The 14,047-nt window shown below is 42.8% G+C and overlaps 1 protein-coding gene across 1 annotated transcript in view; it reads left to right on the forward strand.

Annotated features, from left to right (window-relative positions):
* GRK3 (G protein-coupled receptor kinase 3) overlaps positions 1-12,170 on the forward strand; it is a 119,334-nt gene extending 107,164 nt beyond the window's left edge. Inside the window, exons 17-21 of the mRNA XM_045534349.1 lie at positions 690-785; positions 4,135-4,297; positions 6,892-7,028; positions 9,714-9,827; positions 10,638-12,170. Of these exons, the coding sequence (XP_045390305.1) occupies positions 690-785; positions 4,135-4,297; positions 6,892-7,028; positions 9,714-9,827; positions 10,638-10,799 (672 nt within the window). The 3' untranslated portion in view covers positions 10,800-12,170. The remainder of the gene's footprint in view (positions 1-689; positions 786-4,134; positions 4,298-6,891; positions 7,029-9,713; positions 9,828-10,637) is intronic.
* Positions 12,171-14,047: the final 1,877 nt, after the last annotated feature.

Genomic DNA, 14,047 nt, shown 5'->3' on the forward strand with positions numbered 1-14,047 from the left:
ATAACGGTTTTTTATTTTTTTTACTCTTATTTCAGCATATTGTGGGGGTACAAAAGTTTAGGTTACGTATATTGCCCTTGCCCCCCCCAGCTGCCCCCCCCCCATGTGCACTGTCTAGGGGATGGACACGTTTGACATTAATTTTTTTTAAATGTTGATTATCAGCTTTGGGCTTGTTTTTGCATGAACTCAAGCTGCAGAGGAATGATGATTTTCTGTAGTGAAGAAAGATGACTCTCTCAGTCCTGCCTAATTAGAGTCTGAGTTCCAGGCCTTGTTCCGTTAGCCTTGACCTTGGGGTGCTTGCAGGTGTGCAGGGCTCTGTCCAGGCCCCTCGCGTGTTCTGGCTCCGGCAGCTCAAAAGCAGTGCCGCCTCCTCCAAGAGAACGCGCCTTCCTAGGCTGAGCTGGAGGGCTATGCAGTCTTGAGACTTTCTTATATTTAAAAATTATTTAAGACTTTGTCATGCATCCTTTTTTCCTTAACTTTGGGCTATGCAAAGCAAAGGCTTACGGGCTGTTCAGTACAAAGGCTCTCGTGTGAAACGTGTAATGTGATTTGTGTAAAGTTTGAACAAAATGCTGCACAGACTGTGCATGTCGACATCTTCCGCTGTGTTCTTTCTCTGGGCTGTTAGGCTGGGATGGGGCCCCAAAGGTCATCTGATAACCGCGCCATGCTTCTTCCAGTACCCGCCACCCCTGATTCCCCCCCGGGGAGAAGTCAACGCTGCTGACGCCTTTGACATAGGCTCATTTGATGAAGAGGATACCAAAGGCATTAAGGTACACATGTGCCAGTCTGTTTCTTTTTTTCGTTCTTTTTCTGAATGCAGAGAATTTCTGTTGGAAATCAGTTAAACATAAGGATTGTTTTAGGATTGGGCTGTTTGTGGAATGTAACTTACAAATGAATATCCACATGTTTGTAAAATGTGTAAGTTAAATGCAATGAAAACTTTCTTTGCACTAATAGTTTTATTTTTGATGAGCTGCAAAATGGTAAAATCCTTATTGCTTTGGGATATCTGTGATTGAAATACAACTTGAATTGTGTACGAAGCAGGAAAAAAACCACTGTGTGGTATCAAACATACTTAGCCTAGTGCAGAAGAGCCAGTCTTCTTAATGCTTCTAAGTCTTTAGCTCTCCCTGTGTTAGGATGAAAAGAGCAAACAGTGTAAATCATTTTGCATTTGTCAATCAGAGGGGGAATAATCACTGTTTTTTTTTATATAATCCTCTGCATTTTTCAAACCTTCGTTCATATCATTATTTCTCCAAGTAGAGACAAGACATAATTAGAGATGTGAGTCATGAGAGAAAATCATCCTCTTTAAGATGCTAAGTCAAAGCTATCACTACCCATCAAGCTGTCATCCTCCCCCACGCTGACGGCTTGCCCCGGGCTCTCCCGACTCCACCCCCCACCTCAGCTGCCTGCATTTATACCCGTCTGATGTGAGGCCCCCTTGTTTTCCCCACCAAGTCGCTTCCCCCTCCAGAAGGCTGCAGCACTGTTAAAACACACGCCTGTCAGGTGTAGATAAAAGAGTGACAAGTAAAATGCAAGGGTCTAGCAGGGGCTCTATCTAACTGGAGGCACCCAGGACTTGCACCAGCTGGGCTGTGGAGACAGACGTGGCTGGAGGAGGACGGGAGGATTGTTGGGGCTGAGAGCAGCTATTGGGAGCAGCATGCGGAGGCTGCGTGCATCAGGGAGCTGGGAGCCGAGCCGCAGCTGGGCAGAGCAGGTGGCACCAGGAGAGGAGGGGCTGAGTCATAAAGGTGATTGGGGTATTCACAGGCCAGCTTCCCAGGAGGTGGAGGTTAGGTGAGGGTGAAGTGCAGAGAGCCCAGGCCACGGGCTATGAGGATTGCTGACTGACGCAGAGACACCTGCTGTGGTCTGGAGCAGCGGCCGTCCTGGGAGCAGCAGCGAGACTGATGCCCAGGCCCGCGCAGCGCCAGGCGCCGTCTGTAGCCTGCACCGTCAGTAGCCGGCAGGTGTCTGAGTACCACTATGCACCAGTGCTTAGGGGAACAATCCACTTACGGTGCTATTTGGAAGGATTACTGCCGTCACAATAGAACCTTGTCGTCTGATGTACTACTCTCCATCAAAGGGTGCTAAAAATAAAACTGCTATTTTATGGGAGCGCCCGAAAATTTTTGATGCTAAAAGAGAGATTCTCACACTTTAGAATTTTGTGAACCAAAATCTGGGCTTTGGAGTGAGAGAGCCTGGGCTCAGATCCGCCACTTCTCAGCTGAGTGCATCTGGGCCATTCCGTCGCCTTTGAGTCCTGGTTTTCTCACCCGTAGAGTGGGTGGCTTCATTGCCTCGCTTTCTCTGAGGACAGACGACGTGACCTGCTGACGCCTGCTGGCGTATGTAGTCAATGCTGGACACACTGGCAGTTTCTACCGTGAGGGTTTGGGTTCTTCCTGAGCATGAGCTGAGAAAGTGCACACTTAGAACAAGAAGTCGTGAGTGGCTGGGACGCAGCCTCGAGCCAGTACCCAGGTCCTGGCCCCATCATGGCCAAGTCTAGCGGGGGTACTGCATTTTAAGAAATCATCTATGCTTTATCCTTAAAAATCAGCCCAGATAATATGTTGTTCTTTAAAACAAAAGAAAAGGTAGGGGGGTGGAGGTGGGGAAGCTCACCTCTTGTAAACACAAATTCTCTTCTTTTTTTTTATTATTCATTTTCAGCAGCCTGGGCTGAGTCATAAAGATCAAGGCTTTCTGAAACTATAGGCGTGGAACAGTTTGTCTGTAAAGCAGACTTGACCGTTTCAGAACAACACCCTGGGAAAGGAGTGTGTTTTGACTGTTGCTGCCTTCTCAGCACCTGTCCCAGCGCCCCAGGGTGCCTGACCATGGTGCTCATGGGGCCTTGGTCTTTAACACCCTATCGCTCACACTCACTTGCACACACATACACACACACACACACACACACACACACACGCCTCCAGTCGCATTCAGAACAACCAAGGACTTCAGCTCTGGGCTTAGATTGGACATCTGAAAAAAACAGAATGGGGGCAAGTGTCTATGAATCAAAGGGCTCTCAAAATCAACACATTATTACACGACATCAGTAAGACTAGCTGGCTAAGGCAGGCCCCAGCTTGGGATGTGAGATGCAATTTCTTCCAGTGTTCCCTTGATTTGCTAAAGGATTGTGGGCGAGGGGCCTTGGACTCCTTGCTCTTTCTTGTCCTTCTAAATACCTTGCCTGTGATGATATCCACCCTCACTTATCCCAGACGGAGGAGTGAGCAAATCCAGTCTCTAAAGAGGTTTGTGCCTCCAGCAAGACAAACGTGTTTCTATCAGAGGCACTGCTAGCATTTGCCATAAAACTGTAGCTGATCCATAAAACCATTTTCTTTTCTAATATTCGAAGTGCAGCTTCACCTAGAGGGCAGAATGAAGAATTTCGAGTAATTGTTTGATAGAAAAATGCCATTGTTAAGTGTAATCTTTATTACAGCAACTCTTAAAGGCTGTGCTGCCTAAACTGTCCATATATCTTGAGCTTTATACTTACACATGTGATTAAGCTGTTAAACTTTAAATAGTTGGAAGGTTCATGAAATTAGTAATAGTAAAGTTCAGCCCAGTTTGCCTTTTGTTTTTCTAACATTTCCGGTTCATCGAGGGGAGGTTAGAAAGCCCTCTCGGCTTCTCCCTTATCATTGTTCTAAAACTGTAAGGATCTGTTTTTCTACTTTTATAAGGAAAATATCCTCACCGTAATTGAAATTTTACTTTGTTGTCAGAATCTTTTCGTCCCTCAAGTGAAACCCTGCCTCTGTTAGTCTTCACTGGTAAAAAGGCCCTGAAGCTAGTGCAGGAGATTGGCCCACGCCTAACCGACCTTGGTCTGAAGGTGAAGTGCAACTCGGTTCTAGGTGTTTGTGGGTCCTGGTTGCTTGACTTGTCATTAGCAGAGGTTTAGGACAACTAATGAACTGTCTCTAAATGACCGTGTGCTGTCATCCAGTTGTCTTCCTGTACAGCATTGGGTATGACCCGGTTACCGTGGATGTGACGCTGCTGACTCTGTTGCCTTCGTCAGTACGTTAAATCCAAAATGTCTTGATTTCTTAAAATAATCAGCTGCTTGATTGCGACCAAGAGCTCTACAAGAACTTCCCTTTGGTAATCTCTGAACGCTGGCAGCAGGAAGTGGCGGAAACGGTTTACGAAGCAGTAAATGCAGACACAGATAAAATCGAGGCCAGGAAGAAGGCTAAAAATAAGCAACTTGGCCACGAAGAAGGTAAAATAGCAAACGTGTCTCAATACGTTTCTAATGCAATGAGTTTTCATCATTTCTTGTAAAGCTGAAAGAGGATTTGGGTCATAAAGCATTTTTCAGTAGAGAAGAAAGCACTACCATAAATCATTTTGGTTTTCTCTGCTCTGGAAGAGTTCAGTATAATATTTCAGTCTTCAGTCAACACGTAAATAAAAGTGTACGGAGACAGCAGTGTTTTCTTGTATGTCCTCTTATCTTGCAGTGTTTCGGGGCTAGTCTGGAAGATTTTTCCTTGAAGATTGAGTATTGCCATACTGGGAACAGGGCTGCTGTCATTGATGTGTGCCCGGTGCCGTCACCCAGGGCACCAGGCTTTGGTTTAATGCTCTGTAATGATTTTTGAACAAAGGGCCTGCATTTTCATTTTCCACTGGGCCCCAAGGTATATGGAGCCAGTCCTGGTGAGGAACTTGGCATGACATGAGAGATAAATATATAAATACATTTATATTACAAACTGCACTAAAGAATTGCCAGACTGTATTTTTATTTAAAAATAATCGAGCACCCTATTTGGATTTCCAAACTAGGAAACTACATCAAGAATTAATCAGTCGTTCTTGATTCACTAAATACTACTGCTCTGGATTTTTCTAAAATTTATGAATTTTGGATTTTTAAATTGTAGTTGATGATTATGGTAAGATATTTCATTTTACCTCTGAGCAAAGACTCTTAGGAGGTTAACTTTGTATAGTAAGAATGACCAGAGACATTTTTACTCTATTTGTAGGTTACTTTGGTGGAGGCGTCTTGGTATACAATTCATTGATTAGTCTTATCTGTCCATTTCCCTGTAGCCTTTAAAGTGTCCTCAGTCATGGATGACTTACCCCATACATGAAAGTTGCCAGAATGCACCAAGGGAGTAGTACTGTGCTTCTTTAAACTGCTCACCTCAATTCTGCAGGGACGTGGCCCTAATTTGTAAACTCTTCAGAGAGGACCAATCCATTGCCCTCACACTGGGCTGTGTTTGCCATAGCAGATTCTACACAGGACATTGTGTTCATGCTAATTTGCTCAAGGGAGAGCTATAATCTCACTATAATTCTGACAAATTGGATGTAAAAAAAAAATATGTGTCTTAATAACCTGTTGAAGTGCATCCTTTTATTTAGACAGAACACCTACCAAATTAATGAACTTATCTTCATGTTAGTAAGTAAATTATATATAACTATGGCTTGGTCAATGATCTCAGAAGTCGCCTTTACAGAAAAGTACAGTCTAAGCTTAGATCTCTGGAAAAAAAAATACAATACAACCTGCCCTCTTTTTCTATGAGTCTGCATCTTTGCATTCAATCAACTACGGATTGAGAATATTTGGGGAAAAAAAAACGATACAAAATAACAATACAACAATAAAAATAATGCAAATTAAAAACAATACAGTGTGATAGCTATTTACATAGCATTTACATTGTATTAGGTATTACAGATAATCTAGAGGTGATTTAAAGTATACGAAAGGATGTGCATAAGTTATATGCAAATACTATGTCATTTTATATTGGGGATTTGAGCAGCTGAGGATTTTGTATCTGTGGTGTGCTGGAACCAAGCCCCATGGGTACTGGAGGGATGACTGTACTCTTACTTTAAAAAGACTTTACAAGTTCAAGTACTATTTTGATTAAAATGGCAACTCCACAAACGTCGCCCCCATCACCACTGACTTCCACCCAGTCCTCTCCCTCTGTTCTGTCCCTGCTTGTCTCCAGACCATGTAATGTGGATTTTGGTTATTTATTTGTGATCCAAATCTCTCACTAGATTGTAAGCTCCCAGAGGAAGGGATTTTTGTCTCTTCTGTTCACTGCTGAATCCAGAATACCTAGAACATGTAAGGCACCTGGGCATCCACGTGATAGTTGTTAGGTGAATGAGTGGGTGAATGAATGATTTGGGCACAGTCACCAAAGCCATTAATGAAGGCTTTAGGATTCACCTTTTTTTAATTGAGACGGTACTTCACCATAAGCATATAAACAGGGCTCAACACGAGTGTGAATTGTCTCTGTATATAACCGTATGTTTGAGGCAGGAACCTAACCTTAAGCTGAGGAATGAACCATTTTTGATCCTTATGTTACCTTAGCTTACTTGGATAAGAAAATCCCACTCTATTATTGTTTGTAAGATAGAAAATAGAATAAAGAGGGACTCTCTATCCCACATAAAAGCAAAGGTATTTTGAGGATAGCTTGAATTTCAATACTCTCGGTTCTCTGATTCTCATTATATATTATGAAAAAGTAGTTTGGAAACTAACTTTTACCTTCTCAAAGGAATAAATAAACATCATGATTTCGGAGGATATTGAGAAGCAACCATTTAATATGTTAGAAGAGAGAAAGCAGAAGAAACCTCTGATCTTTGGATTCCCAGGACACATGTGTTCAAAACTAAAATGATTTCTGTAATGTGTTGCATTTATAGAAACTTGATTTTTCCAAAAAGTATGCCATTCTTTTTTTTCCCGAGAATAATGTCGCTAAGACAAGTTTGTCTCAGAGCCTATTTAACTTACAGTTATTTTACATTCCTCAGATTACGCTCTGGGAAAAGACTGCATCATGCACGGGTACATGTTGAAACTGGGAAACCCATTTCTGACTCAGTGGCAGCGTCGCTATTTTTACCTCTTTCCAAACAGACTTGAATGGAGAGGAGAGGGGGAATCTCGGGTAAGTGCACGGCAGCCTCACCCAGCACGTTGCTCAGTGCATTCGAGGTCAAAGGGTTATTCCACGTTGCTAGCATGTTTTATATTAATAAAACGCCCTCCTAAACTCTGTGTGTCTATTTTAACTTGTATACACAAGATTGTAATGTTGCAACTTTAACTTTTAAACTTCCAAGTCAAGTCCAAGTCGAGGAAGAACTGAGTGATATCTGGAAATAGAATGTGCCATTTGGTGAGGTCCAAAGCTCTGCATCATCAGATGAGTCTGAGGAAGGCTGGTAGATCAAAGAAGAAAAGAAAAACAAAGCTAAAGCTAGCACGCTGGAGTCAGACAGAGGTGTGCAGACCCGCTGCACAGCGTCTCTGGGACTCTGAGCTCATCGCATTGCCTCTCTGGGCTACAGTTTTCTCATCTGTGAAATGAGAGAAACAGAAATCATAGCAGCTACAGTCAGCCCTCCGCATCTGCAGGTTCCACATCCCCAGATTCGACCAACTGCGAATCAAACACATTTGGGGAAAAAACAGTAAAAAATAACAGTACAGCAATAAAAACTACAAATAAAACTAAAATGTAAAAAAAGTAAAAACTAAAAAGTACAAAAAAACACTACAAATAATAAAAATATAAATAAAGTAGTGTAGTATAACAACTATTTGCATAGCGTTTACATCGTATTAGGTATTTTAAGTTTTATAGATATTATAAGTAATCTAGCAATGATTTAAAGTATATGGGAGGATGTCCATAGGAGATGTGCAAACACTATGCCATTTTGTGTCAGGGGCTTGGGCTTCTGTGGATTTCAGGATCCTGGGTGGTCCTAGAACCAATCCCCCACAGATACCAAGGGATGACTGCACTATAATTTTTACATGTTTATCTGAGGCCAAGTGCTACTAAAAAAAAAAAAAAAAACACCTCAATCTGTTTAGTAACCTTTAAGGGTTCAACCCCCATTTTATAAAGAGGACACCAGGACTTAGGAAACGTCTGGTACCCGAGGACACAGCTGGCCAGTTCGGGGCTGAGAGGTGGTTCCGACCCAGCTCTCCCTGTGCTCTCAGTTTCTCCATTAAGCAGCCTCTCCTGGTTGGGTCAAATAAAATGTCATAAGGTGTGATACTTGGTGCAGAGGCGAGGCCACCAAATGGTATTTCTTTGTGTCTCTACCTTGTCGGAAATTTGTAGGTGGATCATACAACAGACAGGAAGATGTAGCTGCTCCTTAAGATTCTTGCGAGAGCTAATGTTTACAAACAAGACAAAATGAAATTTCTGATCCACACTGTACTTTTCAGCAAGCCAGGCAGCATTTATTAAGCCCTTACTGTGTGAGGAGGGGGTCACCATAGAAGGAGCCAGAGTGGTGGAGGGCGTGTCTTCGGCTCTTAGGGAAGGCCTGGTCAGTCACTGCAGATAGGACAATGGTCCCAAGTGTGAAAAACGTAGTTTATGTGTTGGATACATTGGAATCCCACCCATCGGTTCTCCAGTGGTCAGAAGAGCAGAAGGTAGTAGACCTAAATCTTTTATATTTGACTTTGGACTGTATTTTTTAATCCCTGTTGGTGAAGCTGCCATTTAATTAGGAACGATTATGATTGCATATTGCTACTCTCCTTTAAAAATAAACAGGGTCTTCTCACTGTTACTTGTGCCAGAGAAGTCATTTTTTAAAAATTGGAATCTAGGCTCTGAGTTGCAACTAATACGACTCTTTTTGGGGGCCCTGAATTGTAACTCAGGTGCTGGTAAGTATTAAAGCAACTCCCCAAAGCTCAGTCTATTTCCAGATAATGAGCAGGCCTGCGCATATTATGCGTTTATTATGCTATCTACTGGCAAGCCACTGTTGTGCACATTAAAAGGAAATGATCCTACTTTTCAAGATATTTGGAAACTAAAAAAAGTAAAAAAAAAAAAAAAAAAACCAAAAAAAAAAACTTCCTTTGTTTAACATTGGATGTAATAAATTATCTTGGTTTTAAAAGATTCAACATCTAGAGTTCTATTTTGAGAAGCTGCATAATATGCATGAGTGCATTTCTAAGTACAAATTAGGAAAAAGAAAACTGGAGAGTTTATGATGTGATTGTTTTCCATTTAGGATTCCTGGAATATTTATCCAAAAAACATAAAATGGTAAGGAATTCACCGCACTATAGCATTCAGCTTAAGCAATAAGGCTGTAGACCTAGTATGACAATCTTAAGGAGATTGCCTGTATTTATAACATCATTTTGATACTATCAAAATATTGTTAGCTTACAAGCTGGTATCGCCAAGCATTGATTGAGTTGCTGTGTTAAAACTGAACTACAAACCTTTTGCTCACGTAAATCGTACGTAGTGCTTAATTTTTCTCTCACAACTTTATTGATAGAATTTAGACGTGTGTATGATATGAAAGTATACTTGTGACTCATTCAAAATCAATCCTGTGTTGAGGGAACAGCTTTGCTATTTTTCCTGATTGAAATATGTCTTTCTCTGCAGTTTTCTTTGAAATGTTATAATTCAAACTTTTGTCTGTATTCCTTAGAGTACCAGCAAAGAAAGAAAAATACCCCTTTTTCTTTACTCGTTCTAATCTGATAGTTTTGGGTATTATTGCCTATTAATATAACTTAAGAAATCATGAAATACTTTGAAGTAATTTTTAATTTTTATTTTCCTGGTTAGCAAAATTTACTGACAATGGAACAGATTCTCTCTGTGGAAGAAACTCAGATTAAAGACAAAAAATGTATTTTGTTCAGAATAAAAGGAGGGAAGCAATTTGTCTTGCAATGTGAGGTGAGTTTTCATTTTTTCTTAGGTGAAATAACAGTTATATAAATATTCAGCAAAGATGCTGCCTGCTTATAAAACACTTTTCTTCCTCTGTGTTTTATCACTTACAGACTTAATAAGAGAGCCCCAAGATGCAAGGTTTTCAGCAAATTAACAGTGATATTTTAAAAAACAAATATTAAAAAATGGCAGGGGGAAAGTACATGAAGTAATTTCATTACCCTGTCTGGAAACTCTGTCCAATATTTAATGGGGTCTAGAATTTTATTTGTCCTATAACTTTCAAGATATTATCTTTCAGCATGTTTAAGATTGAGGTTTATATATTTAAATAAACATAAGATACCAAAGTGATTCTCCTGTGTGTGTGTGTGTGTGTGTGTGTGTGTGTGTGTCTTAAAGGAGTGTATTCAGAGAGATTAAAAAGATTAAACACATTTTTAATAACTTTATTACTACATTACACACAGGAAGGTCATTTTTAATGTGTCAAAACTGGCCCCCATGTATTATTTTGTCGACTTCAGTTGCTTTAGAAATCAGAGGTCACCTCTAGACAAATTGAAGGCAGCGATTCTCACAGCGGGTCGTGCTGGAATCACCTGAAGGGCTTTCATGTGGCCTTTTCCTTCTCTCTGCAAGAGATTCTGGAGGTGTCAGCACGGCCCACCGGGTGGCAACGCCACTGGGGCAGGCACACAGGGTGCGCTGCCATCGGGGCTTCCAAGGCCATCGGTAATTACTGGAGGGAGCCGCAGCTGTTGGCAGAACAGGTGACCCTGTCACAGCGTCTACCTTTGTGTTTCCATCCAGAGTGACCCGGAGTTTGTGCAGTGGAAGAAGGAGTTGACGGAAACCTTCACGGAGGCCCAGCGGTTACTGCGTCGGGCGCCAAAGTTCCTCAACAAACCTCGCTCCAACACAGTGGAGCTCTCAAAGCCACCCCTCTGCCACAGAAACAGCAACGGCCTCTAGCACCCAGCTGCACGGGAGGTCCCCGAGGGGTCCAGCCGGCGACCTTCAGCCCTTTGAACAGAGCCTCTGGCCAAGCGTGGGGACCCAGCGTCTGACGCGGTGGCCGCCGGGCCCTTCCGTGGTGGCAGCACACGGAGACGCTCCCATCGGGAGTCGGGACCCTTCTGGGACCCGGGGTCAGCCTGGTCCCCTGCCCGGTGGCATCCGCCCACGTGGGAAACTACTGAAGAAACGAAAGTCCTTTTCCTTTGCTAGACGCTTACTTTGGTATCTGTGAACCTAGAACTCGACATGATTCCTACTCACCACTTAAATTTTTATGTCTGATATCCAGCACTTCTTCAACTTTCCCAGGACGGCGTTTAACCGTCGTCAGTGTTGGGTGACAGATGGCCCTAAGCGTTGCCGTGTTTTATCTGGAAACAGCCACTGCTGGTTTTATATCTATCTTTGCTCCATGCTACTGGGGGTGTCTCTTTTGTGCACTTTACGACTGACTTCTGGTGGTCCTGGGGTTAAGGGCTGAAGGTGTTTTCTGAGGAGGTGGCACTCAGGGCCTCCTCCGTGAGTCACCCGGCCTGTGACCTGTCCATCGCGGGGTGCTCACAGCCAGGTGGGAGTGACGGGACCGTGCTCCCAAAGTGCGCGGGGCTACCCGTCCTGGAAGGCATTCGTCCATCGGGCCTGGGGAAGGTTTGCAGGGATTGTGAAGGGGAGGCAGTGGTGGTCTAGATTTCAGGGAGAATAGCAGTCTTCGAAAATCCTCAAGTCTGGCGCGCTCAGCACCTTTTCCGTGCCTGGTGTGCACACACGCTTGTGGGGGAGTCCGGCTCGGGGTCGGGGTCGGGGTGGGGGGTCTCAACAACCTGCAGTCGTGTGTGACAGTCATTCCGGTCCCTTCTGCCTGACCCCAGGAAAATATCAGTAATGGATGTGCAAAAAAAAAAAAAAGGTCTGTTTTACATTTTAGTATAATTTCAAATGAATTTTATTGAAAAAAGAAGGCTGAAGAATGAATGTGTGGCAGCGGGTTCACTGTGTGCATTGGCTTTCTGACTCACCTTGTCACTCGTCTGTCATTAACGAGTACTTTGCACCGGGCTGTCGCGGGACAGAGACGACCTTAGAGTGTAAGGGCTTTTCTGCCTAATCCTAGCAGCATCCCCTGCTGACGTCTGTTTTGCACACTGTCCCCCTGCCCTGCCGGTGCCCCAGATAGATGCTGGGTTATGAGAACCAGTGAAGTCCCCCATGTCATCAGACTACAAAAACAATAATTTTAAAAGTCCACATATTTGTCCTATTCCTGGTGTAGTTTTATTGTATGTCTTTAAATTGACTACTAACAATATAAATAACTTGACATCCTAATTATTTGTATCCTGTCCTTGATATTTTTAGCAGTTCCAAGTCCTTGTTTTTTATATGTGTGTGCTTCGTTCATTGGGAAAGTAGTTTTTAATGAAATTGCATTTTGTGAGTTTGGAAGATCATTTACTGAAAGGATCTATCACTTCATAGGAGTTACTTTGGAAGAGAAATTTTGAGGTTTGTTATCCATCTCAACTACTAGTTGGGGTTTAAATGAATGTACATGTTCTACTATCTGGTATTTCCAGTGTAGCAGGATGAATATACTATTTACATGCATTCCCCTTATTGAAAAGGGAAGAATAGTATTCACATCACACCTGTAATCCTTGCACTCTGGGAGGCTGAGGCAGGAGGATCGCTAGATGTCAGGAGTTGGAGACCAGCCCGAGCAAGAGCGAGACCCCGTCTCTACTAAAAATAGAAAAAATTAACCACATTGTGGTGTGTGCCTGTAGTCCCTGCTACTCGGGAGGCTGAGGCAGGAGGATCGCTTGAGCCCAGGAGTTTGAGGTTGCTGTGAGCTATGGTGACACCACTGCACTCTAGCCTGGGTGACAGAGTAAGACCCTATCTCAAAAAAAAAAAAAGAGAGAGAGAGAGAAAGATAAACACCATCAGAAACAGAGAAGCTGTTGTTCTTAAAGAGTATCTTCCCAGGCTTGGTTAGTTGTAGCGGGGCCTGTCGTACTTACCTTCTAGAACACAAGCTCATAGGCGCTCAGCGCTTGCAGTTGAGGAAGATCTGAGCCTCATCTATCGAGAAGGCTCAATGACTCCGTCAGGGTCTGGGCTTAGCGTCTTGTATCTCGTACCTGGGGTGTTCGCTATGCAGAAGCATTCAGAAAGATTATCAGACTTTCCCGTACTTGCCATAAAATTGAGCCAATCCACATCTCTTTCAAAAATACTGTGTTTTCTCTTGAGATTAAAATAAAGTTCATCTCTCTTTTGGAAAAGAAATATGAATTTTGTCCCAAAAGCCCTTTTGCCTCAAGCTTATTCCAAGTAAACTTTGACCTCTTCTCAACTCCCATTTGATTTATAATGATATGACTGAGAAGTACATCCAGATGTCATTTCTGTAAAGGTGCTTTGTGAGATTAGGACGGGCTGCCTGGGAGGGCAGTGGCAGTATTGGGGTCTGGGCTGATGGGCCTGGCGGGGCCAGTCTGCCAGAACGTCACGATGGGGATGTCTCTGTCACCAGACGAATCACCGCGGTGCCTGTACCTGGTGCCCACGTGTTCCGAGAAGTCGGCTGGGTTAGAAGGCTTGGTGTACTTGACTCTTTTAGGTGGTTTTCAGAGGTTACGTAATTCCTAGACGTTTGCCCTTCTCACATTTGGACCATTAAAAAGGACAAAATTCAGCCCACGTGTTGTCATCATTTTAGATTTCTGTGGTTGGGATAGTTTAACACCGTCAAGGAAAATAATTGAGGTTGATATTATTTTTATAAAATGTTGTTATGCTAAGTCTTGATTTCACGATTCAAAGGAGTCTATAAAGCAAGCCTCAAAATAATAGAATACTTTAAGCTGCTATGAAACATATTATGGACTAGATTAAAAACTTTTGTGAATCCAAGTTTATTCTTCTTAACCTGAAACATTCCCTTTAGTGCGTTTATCCCTTCATATCCTTGGGGCTCACCGATTTTCTTTCTTTGTCGTGTTTAAGTATGATTGTTCAACAAATTTCCCAGTCATCAGTTTACTGGTTCACCGCTAAGGCAGAGTAGTCATGCCGCTGATTGGTCAATTCACTGACATTGCGATTTCAAATTCTGTAGATATGAAAAAAAGCACCAAATGTCTAGCAAGGTGCACCGGGTAAAAGAAGCATGTGCTCAAGAGAGAAAGCGACAATAGCAA

This window comes from Lemur catta, chromosome 21 (assembly GCF_020740605.2).
Source record: "Lemur catta isolate mLemCat1 chromosome 21, mLemCat1.pri, whole genome shotgun sequence".
NCBI classification, from domain to species: Eukaryota; Metazoa; Chordata; class Mammalia; order Primates; family Lemuridae; genus Lemur; species Lemur catta.